The sequence below is a fragment of the Macrotis lagotis genome, chromosome 1 (assembly GCF_037893015.1).
Source record: "Macrotis lagotis isolate mMagLag1 chromosome 1, bilby.v1.9.chrom.fasta, whole genome shotgun sequence".
Taxonomy (NCBI): Eukaryota; Metazoa; Chordata; class Mammalia; order Peramelemorphia; family Peramelidae; genus Macrotis; species Macrotis lagotis.
The window spans coordinates 801,031,353-801,052,331 of NC_133658.1; the positions used below are offsets into that span (position 1 = coordinate 801,031,353).

Genomic DNA, 20,979 nt, shown 5'->3' on the forward strand with positions numbered 1-20,979 from the left:
GCATTTTCCATCATAAGTCTTTTGGATCTCAAAGCAGCAACCTTATCCTTTCCTCAGTCTTCTCACTAATCGAAGTTCTCTTGCCATCTCCTTTTTCAAATCTAAGCTAATGAAATTGTTTTTCAAATCAGGGAAGAGAATGAAGTCTGCAAAATGCTGGTCAGTGAGTTTGATTTGGAATTTTGACAATATTTTGGACAGCTAAGTGAACATGTTGCCCTGCACAATTCCTCGGCTACTATAATCCTTTCCTCTGATTGGTGCATCCTCCTGGATCCTCTGCTTTTAGAAAGGTTCCCCAGGTCATCCACAGTCACTCATTATTTCGAAGTTCTTGACTCTCTGTACTTCGTTCTCCCTCCATAGCCCAAGAAAGGTGGGCCATTTTCTCTACTCCCTCCCCATTAGCTTCTTTTATGTGCTGTCTTCCCTTTTAGAATATAAACTCCTAGAATCTATGAACCCATGAGCTGTCTTTTGTTTTTATTTGTATCCCCAGGATTTATCACAGTGTTCTGGCACTATGGCTTCATTAATGCTTATTGATTGACTGACTAACCTTAAAAAAAAAAGCAAGCAGTGATCAAAAAGAGCCAACATGACTCCATCAAGGACAAATCGTGCCTGATTTTATTTTTGATAAGATTTACTGGACTGATAGATAGGGGAATCCTGTACCTATAATTTACTTGGATCTTAGAAAACTGTTTCACAAAACTTATGCTACTGTTATAGCCAAGAAGAAGAGACATGAGCTGGGTCTTTGAGGTAGTTTAGAAACTAGTGGAAAGGCCAAATCCAATAGGCTTAATGTTAGCTTTGAAGGAGATCTCCAGGGGAGTGTGCCAAAGGTCCATGCTTGTTCCTATACTGTTTAAAACTAGCATTAATGACTTGAATAAAGGGCATGCTTGCAGATGTTGCCAAGCTGTGGGAGAAATAACATGTCACTTTAGAAAACACTGAGAGTTGAAAAATCTCAATATTCTCAAACTTTGGACTGAGCCTAATAGGACAACATTTTACAAAGATTCATGAATAGTCCCAAACTTTGATTTTAGGAAAAAAAACTCAATGCATAAGGACAACATGGAACAGAATTAATTGTGTCTGGGAATGATTGTAGGGGTTCTTGGTGGATTTTAAGTCCAACAAGAGGGAAAAGTGGATACAATCTAGGCAAATTAAGAAAAAGTCTCTATATAAAACTTTTATGAGAATGATTTATATGACATATATGAAATAATCTAAATGGGATAAATTGAAAATGATAGAGTCTCCTTTGATCACACATTTTTGAATGTTATATTATTTTACTCTTTACTTATATGCAAAGATAGTTTTCAACATTCTTTATAAGCTTTTGAGTTCCACATTTTTCTACTTCTCTCCCTTCCTACCCCCAATCCCCATGACAATAAGTATTCTGATATTGGTTGGGTCTTCTCCTTAGTTATTGAAGAAGATCAAGACATCACTATGTAAGAGATGTTACAGTGTGTCCGACTATGTCCAATCAGACCAAATAGGAGCTAAGGATGTTCTACCACAGGTTAAGCAAAATAGTTCATCTGAACACCTGGGGTGGTTACTCTAAACTTACATATCTCACACTTCAAGCTGCTTCCACTTTGCCTTGCTCATGGAACACAACACTCTCACTCATGAGGGCATATCATGCTAGGTGGTCCTGTGCCAGTGTCTCCCATGCTGCACAGCACAATCAATTCCAAAGTGCTTAAGAGAGACCTTCATAGTGTTCTTCTGATCCTCCAGTGAGCACTTTCCCTGTGTGAGTTCTTCCTAAAATAGTCCTTTTTGGCATGTGTATGTCTGGCATTCTAATGTGTCCAGCCCCTCGTAGTTGCACTCTCTGTAGTAATGTTGGAATGCTTGGCAGTTTCCTCCCATAAAGGACCCCAGTGTCTGGTGTCTTCTTTATTAGGTGATGTCCAAAATCTTCCTAAGACAATTTAAATGGAAGCGATTCAGTTCCCTGGCATGACTTGTCCAGGTTTCACGACATTTAGCAATGAGGTCAGCACGATGACTCTGCAGACATTCAGTTTGATATTCAATCTAATATTTTTTCTCTCCTATACGTTCTTTCAGAGCCTCCCAAATACTGAACTAGTTCTGTCAATGAATGTGTCAACCTCATTATCAATATGTACTTCCCTGGAGAGGACATGCCAAGGTAAGTGAACTTGTCCCCAGTATTCAAAATTCCATTTACTGTAATTGATGGCTTCACATATGGATGGTGTGGTGCTGGCTGATGGAGCACCGATGTTTTCTTGCTGTTAATTGTAAGGTGAAAGATAGCACAAGCAGCAGAGAATCAATCCATATTTTGTTGCATCTCAGCTTCAGAGGCTTCATTGAGTATAAAGTCATCTGCAAACAGAAGATCATGCTCCAACATTCCATCCACTTTGGTCCTGGCTTGTAGATTTTTCAAGTTGAAGAATTTGCTGGCAATGCAATAGCTGGCCATGTTCATCCTCAGTGAAGACGTTTGACAATATGGCTGAAAAGATTATGCTAAAAAGCATAGGAGCAAGGACACATCCTTATTTCATTCCATTGGTGACTGGAAATCTCAAGAGTATCAGCCACTATAATTGGCATACAATATCGAAGAACTTCTCTGGACAATCAAATTTTGACATTGTTTTCCATAATCCCTTTCAATTGACAGTATCAAAGACCTTGGTCAGTTCTACAAATGTGTTGTCTTAGACCTCTGTTCTGTTCTTGGTATTTTTCCTGGAGTTGTTGGGCAACAAATACCTTGACTCATTCTGAAGCCACACTGGCTCTCAGGTAAGTGACCATCTTCCAGGTGAAGGATCAGTCTAATAAGAAGAACTCTGGCAAGAATCTTACCAGCAATGACTAAAAAAGAAACATCCCTGTGATTGTCACAGGACAATCTATTCCCTTTACTCATGGAGAGTGAAGATAGCCTTCTATACCTGGGTGATAATCTCTTCATGCCATAAACCCTCAGTTATGCTCAACATGGTTTAGTCTGTCAAAACAGCTTACTAGTTGCTACTGTAGCATGCTACAGCTTCTGGGACTACATGTGAGAGTTAGGGGGCTCAGATGAACATAAAAGTGGACTTTTATATTATTTTATTTTTTACACTCTAGACTATAAATTTACTAAGCAAAACTCAAGACAGCAATGGGCTCTGGGAGTCTTTCCACCAAGGCTGAGGAAAGGAAATCCAGTTTTTATTGACCCAAACTCTAATATCCATGCCAGAAGTGTTTTTGGGGGAAGAACTCTGTCCCCTGACACTCCTACCCCAGATCTGAAGCCTCATCCACAGTCTCAAAAGTCCAGTTCTGATTCTTCATTGAACGGTGGACTTTTAAAGCCCTCCACACCCTGACCCCTTCTTACCTCCCCAGTCTACTTATAATTTACTCCTCTCTATATTGTCTTCAAACAAGAGATGCCATCTTCTGACTCCATGCATTTTCACTGGCTCTCCCACATGTCTGGAACCACCTCCAAGCTTCCCTGGTTTTCTCCAAGTTTTAACTGAAGTTTCTCTTTCTTTAAAAGACTTAATATTCTAGGTCTCCTTTATCTTAGATCCTTCCATCTAGAGTTAGTTCCAAGTTATCATGTTTATCCAGAATTATTTGCAAATTCTCTTCCCCATTAGACTGTGAGCTCCTTGAGGGCAGGGATCATTAAAAAAAAACAACTTTTCTTTGTATCTTTAGGCTTACCTCAGTGCTTGGCACCTTTGTTGTTGTTCAGTCATTTTAATCGTCTTCTATTTTTCATGACCCCATTGGGGGTTTTCTTGGCAAACCTGCTGGAGTGCTTTACTATTTTTCATTCCAGCTCATTTTACAGACGAGGAAACTGAAGCAAACAGGATTAAACGACTTGTCCAGGATCACCCAACTAGCAAGTGAAGGAAGCCAGATTTAAAATCTGACAATAAAGACTCATGGTTTGACTGACTGATATCATAAAGGATCTCCTTCCCATCTTATCTGCTTCTCCCACTGCTTCTCCTCTGATTAGGCAAGGAGATTGGGGAAGGGGGTGGGAAGAAAACTATCCTCTATTTTAAGTGAAGGCCCTGGGTTCAAATTCCCCCACTGCATACATGCCCATATAATCAGGGGAGTCATAATCTCTCAGGTACCAGTTTCTTCATCTTCATGGATTTAATGTTTCTGAGGTTCCTTCCAGAGAGTTAATTCCAAGAAGTTGGTCAATGCTAAAGGTGCTTGGTAAACATTTTCATCATGATGATATTTGTCATTTATTATCAAAGAAGACCATGACATCAGGGAGGTGATGCCATGACAAGCTCATGAATTGGATTTGAGTGAGGGGGTCCACTGGCCTCTCTCTTTCCTCTAGAGGCATCTAGGGCTGGTAGCCAGATATGAATCAGGATAACTGGAGATAGCCCTGCTTTCTTCCCTGGGATAAAACCAGGATCTAGGCCTTGGAAAGAACACATGGGAAGGATTATTGTAGTTTAGGATCCAAGCCTAAGAGACAGGAGAGTTGGGTTCTAATCCTGCCTCTCCGCTGTGTGATCTCGAGAACGTTCACCGACTTTTTGGGGCCCCTAGGAAAAGAAAGAAATGGACCCACTAAAGGCACTTTCCCATCCCTTTCCTCGATAACATTGCCGGAATAAAGGGGGATGGGGGTAGGGGATCCGGCCCTGGCCACTCCCCTGATTTGAGGGGCAGTAGGACCCAGAGACTCTGGAAAACCAAGAGAAGGGAGGCGGGGAACAGGGGAAAAGAGTGGGGGTAGCGGGACTAGCGAAGGGGAGGGCTTTTTTTTCCTTTTGCAACCTAGCCAGGGGCCTCCCCCTTTAAATCCCCCCTCCCCGCTCCATCCCAAGAGCTTTCCAACTTTCCAGAAGTTTCTGAGGCCCGGGGCGGGGGCCTGTTATATAGGGCTGGCTCGGGGGCCGTGCGCTCTGAGAAACAGTCCCGGGACGAAGCTGAGCACATCCCAGCCCTGAGAGGCACAGGGGAGGGCTCCTCATTTCTGCCCCCCCTAAGATCAGGTGAGGGGGGGTCGGGGAACGGAAAGGGAAGGAGAGGGGGGCTGCGGGTCGGGCACCAGGCGGGACCTCCCCACCCCTCCGATGATCCCCCCGCCCCCGAACCCCTCTCCTGGCCCCCGGCGGCTTGCAGAGAGAGAGGGGGGCCGCTTCTGAAGAGGAGGATTCCATCTGGGGCTTTCACCGGGGTCTGGGTCCGGCCCCCGGCACAGTTTGGGACACGGACCGGGTCGGCCCCGATGCCAGCTAGAGGGAGACCTTGTCTGGGGGGAAATGCGGGTCGGAGGGAACTTTTGGGTTCGTAGAGGGTTGGGGTGCGAGATGCCCGGAGCTGGGATCTGCCCCCCATCCCGTGAGGGATCCCCCGTTCCCCGCCTCTCCCGAATCCGAATCCGGACGGCTTTGGGGCTAGTCCGACTTTGGAACCGCCCTAGCCCCCCCTCCCCACCCCGAAGCGCCTGGCCTGCAGACTGTGGCTACTTAAAAAGGAAAGGAAAAGAGTCCTTCGGGATGGCCAAGTTTCCTTTGCTCCCTTCCTGTCTGGAGGGATGGAGTGAGGGCAGCTCCCAGATCTGTTGCTTCTGCACTGACGAAGGGGGCTCAGCCGGGGGGAAATAAGATTTTTAGGATCCCCCCCTAATCTGGATCCACCCGAATCTGTAGGAATAAAGAGGGAGCGTGCAGATGATCACAGATGACTTTCAAAGGCCTCCTGGAGCTGATCTTTCTTGCCCTTCATTTCCCTAAGGGATCTCTTTGGAGAAGGGTGGGATCTCTCCTGAAACTTAGGGGCTGATGGTTGGGGAGCTGTGGGGACCACTTAAGTCACAACAGCTGCAGTGCAGACCTGGAAGCTGTAGGAAGGCTGCTTTCCGGGATCCAGCTGTCTTTCCCTATCTCTCCCCCCCCCCCCCTTTCCCCACTCCCCACCCCTTCCCTTTTTACCAAAGCTGAATCCTTCTGAAAGACTGGGCACGAGAGCACTCCGAGACCAACTTAAAATTGAGGAGAGGTGCAGTCCCTTTTTACTGATTACCCTCTCTCCTCATATGAAACAAAAATAGTGTTTTACATCAGTTATCATAATGATTTAGTGGGAATCTCAGGACTTAGAGTCAGGAAAGCCTGGCTGGAGTCAGTCTCTGTTCTTGGGCAATCAAACTTCTTGGGTCTCAATTTGGGTCTTCAGATCTATCCACTTGGAGTGATACTACCAACTTTACCTCTCTTACAAGAGTGCTACAGTTAAACCTTTTGCAAACCTTGAAAATGTCATTGAAATGAGGTGCTATTTTTCTCATCCATGTAATAGCCTTAAAGAGTAGGCAGGGCAGGTATCATCCCTGATTGATGAAGGAGAAACTGAGGCCCTGGGAATCCATTTGCTCTATATCACTCACTCTCCTCCGGGTGGATGGAATGGGGATTAGAAGGTAGGTCTCTTGACTCCTTGCCATTATATTATCTGAGGGACACTGGAGAGAATGAGAAGGGCTGGAGATTCGCTTCCTGAATCCCTCCTCCTTTATTAGTTCTCTGGTCCTGACTGTGATTTGGAGCTAGAAAGGAAATGGGGTGTAGGGGGAGGGGAGGTTCGGAATACTCAGCTGTGCCTCTTTACCTCTAACCCCGCCCAGCCTGGAATCATCCCTCCCATCTCTCCCTTTCCAAGGTCCCTCCTGGGTCCCTGGGAGATTCTGGTTAGGTCTTTGTTTAGCGGGTCCTTCCAAAATAGACCCCTCAGTCTTCACTCTGCCTGCCTGTGTGCTTTGTGCTTGCATTCTGTCTGTCCTTATTTGTCAGGAGAGGGAATTGTAGCAGAGATTAGATTTTTCTCCCCCAATAACCTCTCCTCTCATCTCCCTTTCTAAAAAAAATAAAATCCCAAACCCCTATACTAGACAACAAACAAATCACTGAGGGTTGGGGGGTCACTGTTAAAGGGTATAAATGCATACATTTTCTTGCCACCCAACAAAAATCCTAAGGCAGAGAACCTGGGTTCAAATCTTCCCTTTCTTATTACTGTGTAACCTTGAGTAACTAACTTTATCGCTCTAGGTGCCAATTTCTTTATCTGCCAGACAAAAGGGTTGGTTGAACTCAATGATTTCCAAGGGCCCTTCCAGTTGCACCATCCTGAGATCCTGCAAACTGCTCTACCTCTTGTGTCTGTTTTCTTTCAGAATGAAAAAGGCAAGCCCTGACCTCCCTCAGAGAGAGTTTGAAGGTATCTTGGCCTCTGATTAAAATGAACTTTCCCCAATGTCTGAATTCCTTTCTGTATCTTGGTTCTTCCTCTCTTCTTTTTTCTTGGCCCTGATGATCGGTGAAAGTTGATTATCTCCCTAGCAGGGCCCCTTTCCCTCCCCCCCACCCCCACTTTTTTTGGCTTCCCAAGGCCCTGTTACAGGTCAGGATGAAACCCAGGCCTGTCTGCCAAGCATGGGCTTGTTTTTTCTTCCCTATAGGGAAGGGAGCCTGTCAGCTTTAAATTCCCTCTAACTGCAGCTGCATAATTGTTGCTTCTCTGAATGGCCCAGGAAGCCTTGGTCTGCTTGTGGGGACCTGTATGGAAGCAGCTGTTTCCTCTGTCTGGAGCAGCCCAGGGGAGAGGGTGGTTCTGGTTTCTCTCTCCCTGTCTTTCTCTCCCTTTCCTGATTCCCTTTCCCTAAACCTTCTCTCCTCTGAAGCTACTGCTTTTGACTTGATTTCCTAGAACCTAGAATGTGGATGCTGAAAGGGGCCTTAGATCTCATCTATCTCATCAATTCCAGGGCTCCTTAACCTTTTTTGAGGCATTGACTCTTTGGACAGTCTGGAGAGGCTATGAATAAGATCTCAGGGCCATGTTTTTAAATACATAAAATAAAAAATAGACAAAAGAAAACAATTACATTGAAATACAGTTATCAAAATAGTTTTTAACAAGTTTAAGGCCCCTTGTCAAGAACTGAATATAGTCCAACCCACTTATTTTGCTGTGGTAAAGGCTTAGAACAGGGAAATGACCTAGGGGCTGAATCTGTGGCTCCTAATTCCAACTCTGTGGTTTGGGACTATAACTAACCCTGGATGCCTCAAAGTCTGCCTCCTCCCTCCCTGATTCCCATCCTAAATTCCCTCCTCCCAGCTTTGCCACGGCAGCCTGTGGCTGAGAAACTCAGGAATTTGTCTTTCTCCTTGCCACGTCATCTCTCTCCATAACCCCCTCCTTCCCTCCATCCCAGAGGGCAGGCAGCTGGCTGGGAGGGAGAGGCTTTAAGCCTATCATTTGAAGCTCACGCATGAAAAAATCAACCCCCTCCCCCCCATTTGAGGTTTTGGGATGGTAGTGTGTAGTGACTTGAACTGCCTACGTGGCAGGAGGTTGGGGTTCCTAGGCCCATTAACTGAAATACTGCTGAAATCCTTTGACTCTTGGAAGTTCAATTCATTCTAGGTTCTTCTCTTTCTCTTTTTCTGAGCAAACCAAGGGCTTTTGCCCTATTCTAAGCATTCAGAATACCAACTATATATCTCTAGAGCATAGGGATGACTTTAGCTGATTGGTGCCCAGATCCAATAGAATCTGCATTCTAGTGATGCAATGGAAGGAATACACCTACATCTTCATTGGGTATTTAATCCTGTTAAATTGGACATGGGATCTTAAATTTATATGGCCCTTCATTCTTCAGTCTTTTTTCAAAGTTATGAACTCAGTTCAACCTTATAACAGTCTGTGAAGAGAGGAAGGAAAGAAAAGAAACATCTATTAAATGTCTATTTATATCAAACATCCTCCTTAGCACTGAAATTATCTCACTTAATCCCTGCAACCTCTGAGAGGTTCTATTATTCTCATTTTACAGTTGAAGAAACTGAGTTAAGGGACTTGCCCAGGGTCACTCAAAATTGTGTGTATCTGAGGTCAATTTTGTATTTGGATCTTGTCCACTGTGAATGAGAACAGGTAGGGGAAGTCATTCTTCCCATAATTAGCCTAGTTTAGTTTCCTTCTCACTTTTCCTATCTCAGCAATATCAAGGACTCAAGCTCTATTTCTCCTAGTTGTGAGACCAGTTTTGATGGATGAGTGTAGTTGAAAGTTGATAGATTGATTTAGAACTGGAAGGGACCTTAGAGGTCATTTAGGCCAACTTCTTCATTTGACATATGGGGAAACTGAGACCCAGAGGACTGAGTGACTTGCTACTCTACCAAGGCAGTAAGTGGCAGAACTTGGATTTGAACTCAGGACCTCTTCTTCCAAATCTAGCCTATTTTCCCCTGCAACCTTCCCTTTCAGATACCTCTTTTTTTTTTAGGTTTTTTTTTTTTTTTTGCAAGGCAAATGGGGTTAAGTGGCTTGCCCAAGGCCACACAGCTAGGTAATTATTAAGTGTCTGAGACCGGATTTGAACCCAGGTACTCCTGACTCCAAGGCCGGTGCTTTATCCACTACGTCACCTAGCTGCTCCTCAGATACCTCTTTATAAATTTTTTCCCCCATAAAAGTTGTATATAGTCTGCAAAGTGATCTGGGGAACCAATGAGATGCTTTCTCCCTTCCAGTATCCTAAATTTCTGTCTCTCTCTCCCCCAAGATGACCCTAAGTGTGCTATCTATGCTTCTTAACTGATTTTCTATCCTCCTGCCCCCCATCCCACCGCTTAAGACCTGAATTTCTTAATCAGCATGTTAACTCTGGATGGACTTCAAAACCATTCCTTTTTCAGTTTAGAAATTTGTGCCCCAAATTGTTATGTCCTTGCATGCAGCAAAGAATCAGGGAAGAGGAAACCTGAGATTAGAGAAGGGAGAATGGTTTGGAAACAATCTATTTTACAGTTCCTGCCACTGGTTCCATTTTGTCAGGAAGTTCCCAAGGTCCATTAACTGGGGCAGAAACAGGGATGGGGCTTAGAGATGAGTGGGGAAGAGGGAGGAGGAGGAGGAGGATATCTTGGTTTTTCCCTGAGAAGAGAGGCTGAAGGGGAAAATCCCAGGGTCTTTTGTATCCTGCCCATGACTTCAGAGGAAGCCCTTCCTTTCCCATCTGTGGCAGACCTATTTGCTTATGTGGCCTTTGAATGAGAGGAAGATGTTAGGTTTCTGGCCTGGAAGATGAGAAAAACAAGGAGTAGGAAGGATCCTTAGAGATTATCTGGTTCCCACTCACATGGGGAAAAAGAGACTGGGTTTTACTGGAAGGAAAGGGTTTTACTGAAGCTCACCTAGTGAATTCATGGCTGAGCAGGGATAGAATGCAAGTCTCTGCCTCTCAGACTGATCTGTCTTATTTAATCAGTGAACCAGTGGGTGACTCATTAACCTCCCTCTGCCTGACCCTCAGTGGTATGTGAAGAATGATCCCTGGGCCCCAGGCTGAAGGTGGGAGAGAGTGGGGTGGAGTTGTGGTGGTCATTCTTCCAGTCAAATTTTGGGGGATCTTATCCAGTCTCCATGGCCTACTGTGCATTTTGCTCAGCTGTGCAGAAAAAGGCCTCTGATTGACCCACTCTTTACTGTGAAAGCCAAGGAGACTTTTGTCTACCTCCAGGGAGTGGTTGATTGGTTGGCACCCCATACTCCTGTTCCACAGGTGGACCAACTGAGGACTTGTACTTAGGGTTAGTGTCATAAAGACTTGAACTCCATTTAGTCTCAGTAAGGACCAGCAGAGGTCCATTTTAACTCTTGTACTGGGGTAATACTTTTTCCTGTGACATTGGTTCACAAATTTAAATGCTGGGAGGGATCATTAGTCGCTTATTATTTCAGCATCTTTCTTTTACCCAGAAATGAAAGGTGACTTGCCCAATCATGTTTGGGGATTCCAACAGCAGGCCCTTTGATGAATCCTCTTTGTATTCAACCACATTAGAATGGATGATGATTGTACATTGCTTAGCATAGTGCTTGGTTCTGTACATGTTTGCTATTTTACTGACAAATTTTAGCATTCTTATTCTACCACAGTACTTTTCATTTGTATTTAACCTGACAGGTAATTGGTGACATGGCGCATCAATGTGGCATGAATGAATAACAACATAAGTTATGTTTCAAATAAATGAGTAAACTACCTGTGCTTTCATCCAGGTTTTTCCAATTCAATTAATTTATTAAGCTATTATGTACCCAGTCACTTTGTTTTGCTTCTTAGCCCATCTCACCCTGAGGTAATTGTGTTTATGAAGAATCTCCCTGTATAAAAATTATCTTCCACTGGTCCTACTTTTCAGGTACATAAATTATGTCATGTGTCAGATGGTGGGAAAGTAGATAGAGTATTGAACCTGGAGTCAGGAAGACCAGAGTTCAAATCTGGTTTCAAACACTTAATAGCTGTGGGACCCTAGACAAGTCACTTAACCTCTGCTCAAGTTTTCTTTTTCTTTTTTTTGCATGGTAAAGTGACTTGCCCAAGGTCACACAGCTAGGCAATTATTGTCTGAGGCCCAATTTGAACTCAGGTCTCCCTGACTCCAGGGTTGGTGCTTTATCTACTGCACCACCTAGCTGTCCTTGCCCAAATTTTCTTGTGGGGAATAACACCCCTAAATAATTGTAATATTTATGAAGACCTTGGGGAGAGTGGAAAGAAGACCTGATTTCAATGGGAATCTTATGGGACCATACCTTTTTAAGCCTTAGTCACTCATTTGTTAGCCAGAGTAAGCATTTATTAAACACCTACCATGTCCATCAATAAGTATCATGTCCTAAGCACTGCGCTAAGTGCAGGATACCAAGAAAGGCAAAAGGTACCTCCTGTCCTAAGGAGCTTTATTGTGGTGATTGTGATCATTTGTAGGATGGCTACTTGTTTAACAGGTTGGTGGTCAAGAAAACTCATGCCACAGATAGGGAGATTATTACTGAGGGTCTTTAATAAAGTTTCATGTTGATAATCTTAGCACACACCCACTTTCTAAGGGTTGAGTTGAATGTTTTGAAGGAAATAAAGCCTTCATTTCACTTAGTTTTTTCTTCCTCTGTTTTTTACCCACAGGTTCCTAGCAGTGTGAAGCAGGGTCTTAGTCACCCAACAGCTATGTGGACAACGCAGCTCATTAGCACCCTCTGCCTCTTGGCAGTGACCAGGGCAGCTGAGGTCAAGAAGCCAGCTGCAGGGAAGGCAGGAGGGGAGGCAAAGCTGAGTGAGAAGGCAACCACTCTGGCCGAGAGGAGTGCCAACCTGGCCTTCAACCTCTACCATGCCATGGCCCAGGACAAGGGGATGGAGAACATCTTGCTGTCCCCTGTAGTTGTGGCTTCGTCCCTAGGACTAGTATCTCTGGGCGGGAAGGCCAACACTGCTTCTCAGGCCAAGGCGGTGCTGAGTGCTGACAAACTCCGTGATGATGATGTACATACTGGCCTGGCTGAGTTGCTTGCATCTGTCAGCAACTCCACGGCCCGCAACGTGACGTGGAAGCTGGGCAACCGCCTCTATGGGCCCAGCTCAGTCAGCTTTGCAGATGACTTTGTCCAGAGCAGCAAGAAACACTACAATTATGAGCATTCCAAAATCAACTTCCGGGACAAGCGGAGTGCCCTGCAATCCATCAACGAGTGGGCCTCCCAGACGACGGACGGCAAACTACCTGAGATCACCAAGGATGTGGAGAAGACTGATGGCGCCCTCATCGTCAATGCCATGTTCTTTAAGCGTGAGTAGGGCAAGTTGGGAAGGACCTTAGGACACACAGGGTTGTAGCTAGAAGGAATCTTGCAATATGGACTGTCACCTAGAAGGTGGATAGGAGATGAATACCATGGACTCCTGAGAAGTTGGGAGACCTGGGTTCTATCCTGGCTCATTCTGATTCATTAATAGATTAGCTATCATTTACAGAGTGCCTTAAGATTTGAAAAGAAATTGTTTAATTTGATCTTGCCTTTTGTGGAGAGGTAGGTACTATTATCCATATTTTTCAGATGAGGACACTAAAGCAGAAAGTCACACAGGGTCACACAGCTAGGGAGTGTCTTCTTAACTCCTGATCCAATACTATGCTTACCTAGTGGCTTCTTGGGCAATTATTTTGCACCTACTGTATACAGAACATTGTACTGGCTACTGGGGAATATATAAATTTTACTGACAAAGATAAAATACTCTCCTTATAGGGGAATAAGATAAACATGAAATACATGTATAAATGCTTTACTTCTGACTCACTGTGTGACCCTGAGTTAGTCCCTTCCCTGCCTAACTGTGAGTTGGACCAAGTGGTCTCTAGGATAGCTAGTTCTGGGATAGCTTATGCTCTTAAGATGTGATAGGAAAGGAAGTTTGAGGCATGGCTGACTTCCCTTCCTCCTTTCTGCAGCTCACTGGGATGAAAAATTCCATCATAAAATGGTTGACAATCGAGGTTTCATGGTGACCCCGCTCCTACAACGGTAGGCGTGCCCATGATGCACCGCACAGGTAGGTTGGTGGCTAGCTGGGGAGTTTGGTAAGGGTGGTGTGGGGAGGGGAGCAGAGGATGCTTAGCCTTGGCCTTAAAACTCCTAGTCTGTCCAGTCTCCTTAGCCCACATCCTGTACCATCTAGGTCTCTACAACTACTTTGATGATGAGACAGAAAAACTCCAGATGGTTGAGATGCCCTTGGCCCATAAGCTCTCAAGCCTCATCATCATTATGCCCCACCATGTGGAGCCCCTGGAGAGACTGGAAAAGCTTCTGACCAAAGAGCAGCTTAAGACCTGGTTGGGCAAGATGAAGAAGAGGGCTGTGGCCATCTCTCTGCCCAAGGGAGTTGTGGAGGTGACCCATGACCTCCAGGTAAGGAACAGATTCAGCTGGAAGGGCCCTGAGCTAAGGGATGGGGGTAGGGAACAGAAAAGTGGGAAAGGTGAATCAGAGAATCTTTTCAGTCCTTAGGCATCTAGCCTGGACTCAAATCTCCGTGAAACCTGTAAGTTTCCTGAGGTAGGAGGTCCTTTTTGGATATTTTTGTTTCTATCCTGTCTTCTAAATCTCTAACTTGGCAAAGAACACCTCAGAGCTGTGAGTCAACTCACTTACAGTCCTGGTTCTGCTGTGTGACCTTGGGTGAATTTGGAATCTGTCCTACCTACTGTGGGCATCAGAGTCTTGGAGCACCCCCCAAAAGAGAGATTTGCCTAATGTGGTCTTTAATATTGGTTTGATAGTGATATTGTTTTTCAACATATATTTGAAGTTTCCTTTCCAGTTAGGAATCTGTAGAAATATTAAAAAAAGTCAGTAAATTTGAGTTCAAATTCCATCTCAGTTAGAAGTTATATGACCTTAGATGTAAGTCATTTTGTCTTTGTGCCTTTGTTTCCCCCTCTGTAAAAGAGGATATTATTTCACTGCTTACCTCTGTGAAGGATGGTACTTCAGATCTTTCAGAGTGCTCTAGAAATGTGAATTATAATTAGGGTTCCTTCTGACTCTGGCTCTCCAGGATTCTATGATTCTTGTTAATCCCTTAGTCTGTTTTAGAGAGCTGCCAACATTCTTTATAGTGCACTGTCATCATTATCATCATCAGCATCATCATCATTTATTATGCACTTCTGTGTGTAGACACTGTGCTATGAATGCAAAGAAAGGCAAAAAACAGCCCTCACGGAGTGCTCATTCTAGTGGAAGAGACCGCTTACTTGGCTGGAAGGAAACCAGTGGAACTCCTAGGAAGCTCTCAGTCCACTGTCACCAGAACATGTGTCCCAGGTCCATGTGTGCTCAGTTCAAGCAATCGGGAATGCTCACGTAGCCTATTATACTCACTATATTTCCCCCAAAGAGGCAACACCACTATGGGACTGCAGAACAGACTTTTGGTTGACTTGGGAGTAACTAGGAAGGCTTCTAAGAAAGGATTGTGTTTTGATCTGGATCTGGGAGCTAAGTAGAATTTTTGGAAGGTAAAGATTGGATGGCAGAGATTTACATGTACGTACATGAATGCAAATGAGCTCATTAAAATACATATTAATGGTGCCTTATATGTGCATATCACAAACATTTCCTTCCTACTCCTTCAGAGTGAATCTTCTGATAAATGAAAACTATGACATACTAGCCCATATACTAAATGTGAGTCTATGCAACGTTCTGTCCCAGTAGTCCCCCATCTCTCTTATGGGAGGGAAGAAGCATGTTTCATTGTTTTCTTTCTGGGACCTTCATTGGTTTTTCCATTATTCAGAGTTCCTTCTAAGGATCTCATTGTAATCATTATAGACATTTTGTATATTATTATCTGATACTTATTTTGTTCAATATCAGTTTATACAACTCTTTCCATATTTCCCCCAATTTCCCTAATTATTTTTGGGGCCACACAAAAGCATTCTGTGACATTCATCTACCAAAATTTTTCCAGCTTGGCCTTAATTGATGGGTAACCATTTCATCCAGTTATTTCTTACACATGCTACTAAGGCTTATTTGATAGCTAGAAGACCTTTGTTTTTTCATTGAGGAAAGTAAACCTGTTAATCTCTTCATGATTCTCAGAATGTCAGATCTGGAAAGGTTCTTAGACCAAATAATTCAATTCTTTATCCCAAGCATGGAGCCTCTCTTTCCTCTCCCTTAGTAGAAGGGAAGTTCTTTGAAGTTGGGGACTATTGTGGTTTTTGTCTTGCAGGTGCTTAATGTTTTGGTAATGTTTCAGGGAAGTGCCATACCCGGAATCAGAAAGACTTCTGTTCCTGAGTTCAAATCCAATCTTAGATACTGAGTAGCAGTGGGACCCTGGGCAGGTCACTTAGACTTGTTTGCCTCGATTTCCTCAAATGCATAACAAGTTAGAGAAAGAAAACCACTACAATATCTTTGCCAAAAAAAAAAATAAACAAAACAACACAAATTGGACATAACTGAAAGCAATTGAACAATACCAGTGTTTGTGTGAATTGGATTGTTGTCCCCCTTACGAGTTAGCAAATCAACAAAGTATTTATTAAAATCTTATAATATCCAAAGTACTAGAAATGCAAGCAGTCAATAAACATTTATTAAGAACCTAGACACTATGCTACACACTATAGAAACAGAGATAATCCTAACCAACAAAGAGCTGATGTTGTGATGGGAAGTCCTAAAAGAGACCTCAGACAATCCTGAGAAAGCTCTTGTTAGATCATCCACAACCAACTGTAATAATTAATTATACATCCCATTTCTTGTGGTTATAGATGTAAGAGTTTATATTATTACATTGCTTTCTGTCAAGGGGAGGGAGATGGAAGGGAGGGAGGAAAATGTAAAAAAAATGATTGTTGAAAATTATAAAAATTACATGTAGTTGGAAAAATAAAGAAATGTAAAAAAAGTATACATCCCATCAAATTGATAGTGACATGATTATTAGTTGTCTTTAAAGATGGGGAAACTGAGATTCAGAGGTCTGAAGTGACTTTTATAGAATCATAACTTTAGGTAGCATAGTGGATAGAGCACTGGGACTTGGTTCAAATCCAGCCTCAGATATACAGTAGCTGTGTGACCCTGAATACTTTAGTTTTTTACTTTGTAAAAAACCTCATAGGGTTGTTATGACAATCATATGAAATAATGTTTGCAAGATGTAAGCACAGTGTCTGGCACATGGTTATAGTAAGTCCTTCCCCATCTACTGAAGGAACCTCAGAAATTCTCCAGTTCAGTGATGACAAATGAATAGAAAAGGGAATTACCATACCACATATATATATATACACACATATATACATATATACATATATATATATCCCTGAAGGCTGCATACTAATAGAAATATTTATTTATTATATATTTCTGTATTCTATATTATATTATTCTATATAATTTTTATTAATGAATTTATTTTGATAAATCAATCTTAATTAGATTCAAATCTGACTTGTGTTGCCTTTGGTTGAGTCATGGGCTGTGTTGGACTCCTCTGATGTAGGTTATGGGATTGAGAAAAAGCCAGGAGGCTTTATTGGGAGGGTTGGGAGGGCATTACTTTTTTTAAAAAATCAAATCACAGATGCCTCTCCCTGAAAACTCCCTTTTCTATAGTGATCTAAGGCTTTCATTAAGACAATCTGGTGAAGACAAGCAGCCCAGGTAGGAAGATCCTTATTTTGTAGAGAAGGAGATTAATTTTAAGAAGAATGACCTGGAGTCTCACTGGTAGTAAATATCAGAACCAGGATTCAAACTCTGAAGCTTCCAACTAGATATCTGAGATTCTTTCTACTCTATTGCTTGGTCCTCAACCTCTTTTGTGTCAAGGACCCCTTGGCAGCAGTCAGATGAAACCTTAGATTCTCAGAACCATGTTAAATATATAAAATAAGAAAGGAAACCAATTGTATTACCATACAATTATTACTATACAATATCAAAAGAAAAGTTTGTCATCAATCCACATTAAGAACCATTGCCCTAACCTGTCATCATTCCTTGTTGCAGAAACATCTGGCTGGCTTGGGCCTAACGGAAGCCATTGACAAGAACAAGGCAGATCTGTCTCGAATGTCAGGCAAGAAAGACCTCTACCTGGCGAGTGTCTTCCATGCCACAGCCTTTGAGTGGGATACAGATGGCAATCCCTTTGATCAGGACATCTATGGGCGTGAGGAGCTGCGGAGTCCCAAGCTCTTCTACGCTGACCATCCCTTCATCTTCCTGGTCAAGGATGCACAGAGTGGCTCCCTGCTTTTCATCGGCCGCCTGGTCCGACCCAAGGGTGACAAGATGCGTGATGAGCTTTAGGCCCATGAATGGGGGTAGGGAAGGGGGGGTGGATGGGGGGGTGGGTGGTGGGTGTGGGCAGAACTCAATGGGTGCTATTTTGGCCAGCTGGGGCTGAGTCAGGGCCAGGGCTAGGACCAAGGCTCGTTAGTGGTGGCAGTATCAAGGCAGGGCCTCTAGATTCAGGTGGTGGACCTCACCTCTCCACTGTTCCCTGGAGTTTCAGGAAAGGGGGCTGGTTTTTCCAGTGCCCTGGACCGTCCCTCCGGATATTAGGGGCGTGCTGCTGAGGGGGGGTGGGTGGATGATAGGTCCTCTGGGATTTGGGCTGGGAGTCTGAGAGAGGTGGGTTTTGATAACCCCTCACATGCCTCTAGGGAGGGCATTCTGGTGCTTCCCTCTTCCTGAAGTGCCCCCAGGTTCTCTGAAAGTGGGCTGAGAAACATCCCCCACAGACTTCCCCCCTTCCCAGGTCCCCTGGCTGTCCATCTAGAGTCCATTCCATCCCTACTTGGCAGGTTATTACCAGTAGTCATTTTTGTGTCTCTCTCTGAGCTGGAAGGGGCCTTAGAAATCAGCTGGTCTACCACCCTCCCCTTATACTGATGGGGAAGCTGAGGCCAGAGAGAGGCTTGCCTACTATTTCACAGTGAGTTAGTTGGCAAGGTCAGGATTAGAACCCAAATCTCATCTCTACCGCCTTGGTTCTTCTGCATTAGAGACTTCCACCAGGGAAATACTCATCAGCCATGAGCAGAACCCCATGATTTGTTACACTTCCAAAGCCATATTCTGTGACTCAGCAACTGAGTAATTTGCTGCAAGAATAGAGAGCGCCAAAGAACAGCACCCCTCCTAAATGCATCCATAGAGTAACAGACCATTGGAACTGGAAAGGACCCTAGAAGTCATCTGGCCAACCTCATTTTTACAAAAGAAGAAACCGAGGCTCACAGAGGAAGAGTGACTTGGGAGGCCTCTGGCTCAGGGCCTCTGACTCCAATTACAGTATTTTCCACCATGTCACACCCAAACCTACACCTGCTTTTGGCCCCTCCTCCCACTGCCCCCCTCCCCACGGGGCTGGGGCCCCACTGTTGCACTGTGAGCCTCCGGGCCCATGGGAGGACAGGCCGGAGAGCAAGGAGACGGGAGGGGAAGGAATTTTGTGCGACATGTGCCCACGTGGTCCGCACAGCTTTATTTTCTCAAAAGGAGTCTTTTTTTTCAAAGTTGGGGGGTGGGGGGAAGGGTTAGGGAGAAAATTAGCCCTTGAAACTGCCAAAGCAAGGGTCTGTTTGTAAGATTTTTTTCAGTCAAATGTGTTTTGCAATAAAATGTGTTTTTTTTTCAATGAGCTTTTTTTTTTTGTGTGGTCTGTTCCCCTGGGTTGAGGATGATTGGCATGCCCTGGTACTGAGGGAGGGGGAGAAATGGCTTCAAAACCCAATGAATTCCCTCAAGTCTAGCCTGGGCAATGGGAAGAAGTGACAGAACCAGAACCATCAGAGTTGAAGGACTCTTGAGGATAAATTAGACTTAAGCTAACATTTATCTAGTGCCTTTTCTGGGGTAGGCAGTGTCCTAAGCACTTTACAGTTATTCTTTCTGATCCTCACACCAACCCTGGAAAGTATCATTGTCCCCATTAAACAGATGAGAAAACAGGCAAACAGGTTTAAATGCTCAAGGTCATCCAGTTAGTAAGTTCCTGAGATAGAATTTTAACTCCAGTCTTCCTGATCCCAAGTCCAGTGCTCTACCTACTTTTCCACATTATTTTCCTATTTTGCTTTAAAGTTCAATCCCTTTGTCATAGAGATGAGGAAATGGGTCTAATGAGGGGAAAACAGTTGTCTGATGACACACAAGACTTGGATTGAAGTCATTTGTAAAGGGAGGAAGTTTAGTTTCCATCCAGACTCTTCAGAGACCTGTGATACCATCTCGTAAATAATTGTGGAAGTGTTTCCAATGTTTCAAGCGGTGCCGGACTCTTAGTGACTCCATTTTGGGTTTTCTTGGCAAAGATACTGGAAGGGCTTGCTATTTCCTTCAGCTTATTTTACAGATGAGGAAACTGAAGCCATGGGTCACACAGTATCTGAGACTGGATTTGAACTTGGCTCTTTCTGATTCCAAGCCTGATACTCTATTTCCTGCATCACTCAGTTGCCCTTGATAAATCATTAGTGTCCCTGAAAGGTAGTCTCAGCTTGAGGCTCTCATGATTCTCATATCAACTTCTAGGGTGACTCTTGTACATTCTTCCCTTAAATTATGCGGAAATCTCCTCTCAGTTCTACTTATTGCTCCTACCTCTGGGCCCTGGGCTAAAGGAAGGTTCATCCCTCTCATACATATGAACTACTAATTACATAACTGCTTTTTAAAAATACATCTACTTTTTCTTCAATCAGGGATGTATGATCCTGGTCTCAGTTGGTTTCCTGGATATGCTTCTGTTTATTTCCATTGTGACATTGAATGTTTATTTTTGACATGTTCTTGTGAAATAGAGTCTTTTCTCCATTCAAGGGGTTGGAATGCACTTTGTGATATCTGAGGTGACCACCAGGTCTAACAGAGGTTTGTTCTTCATAGTCTGCTTGTGTCTAATGCCAACCTTTCACCAGAAGGTGCACAAAGCTTACAAAAGCTTGAACTGTTCACCTTAATGATGATGATGAGAAATAGTGATTTTCATCAGTAAAAATTAGTTTTTTTTATAAACTTCAGAACTCCAGTTTCTGCACTGCTTGCCTATGACATAGTTATGTTTAGTAGTTATTTTAACAGATCTTATCACTGTTATTCCATCCTCAAATAGCAGATGTAGATCCATTAAAAGACCTTCCAGATTACAGATCCCTCCAAAAGTCTTGACTTGTTTTCTGAAAATTAAATTGGTCAATTTTGGCAGCAATACTTTGTCAACTTTTAGTGCTGAAAAAATTCTGGATAGGGAAAGGATGTCTAACTAACAACTTGTATGAAAAAGCCTGGAGGAATGTCAACAAACTGGATGTTTCACACTAGTACAGAGTAATCAGATATCAATGGTCATTTTAAGCTCCATTAGGAGAATCCAACAGTGTCCAGCAATACAAAAGTCACAGCTCCATTTTCTTCTGTTCCGAACAGAGCTTTTCTGGAGTACTATGTTCAATTTTAAGCACCCCATTTCAGAAAGATTTAACCCATTTCCGATGT

The 20,979-nt window shown here is 43.6% G+C and overlaps 1 protein-coding gene across 1 annotated transcript; it reads left to right on the forward strand.

Annotated features, from left to right (window-relative positions):
* The first annotated feature begins 6,535 nt into the window (after positions 1-6,535).
* On the forward strand, positions 6,536-19,015 carry LOC141508360 (serpin H1-like). Its single transcript, XM_074216906.1, is given in 7 exon segments — positions 6,536-7,293; positions 12,065-12,725; positions 13,389-13,447; positions 13,450-13,489; positions 13,616-13,848; positions 17,485-17,801; positions 18,486-19,015. Coding segments are annotated over 5 exon segments (1,254 nt in total). The 5' UTR covers positions 6,536-7,293; positions 12,065-12,106; the 3' UTR covers positions 17,788-17,801; positions 18,486-19,015.
* Positions 19,016-20,979: the final 1,964 nt, after the last annotated feature.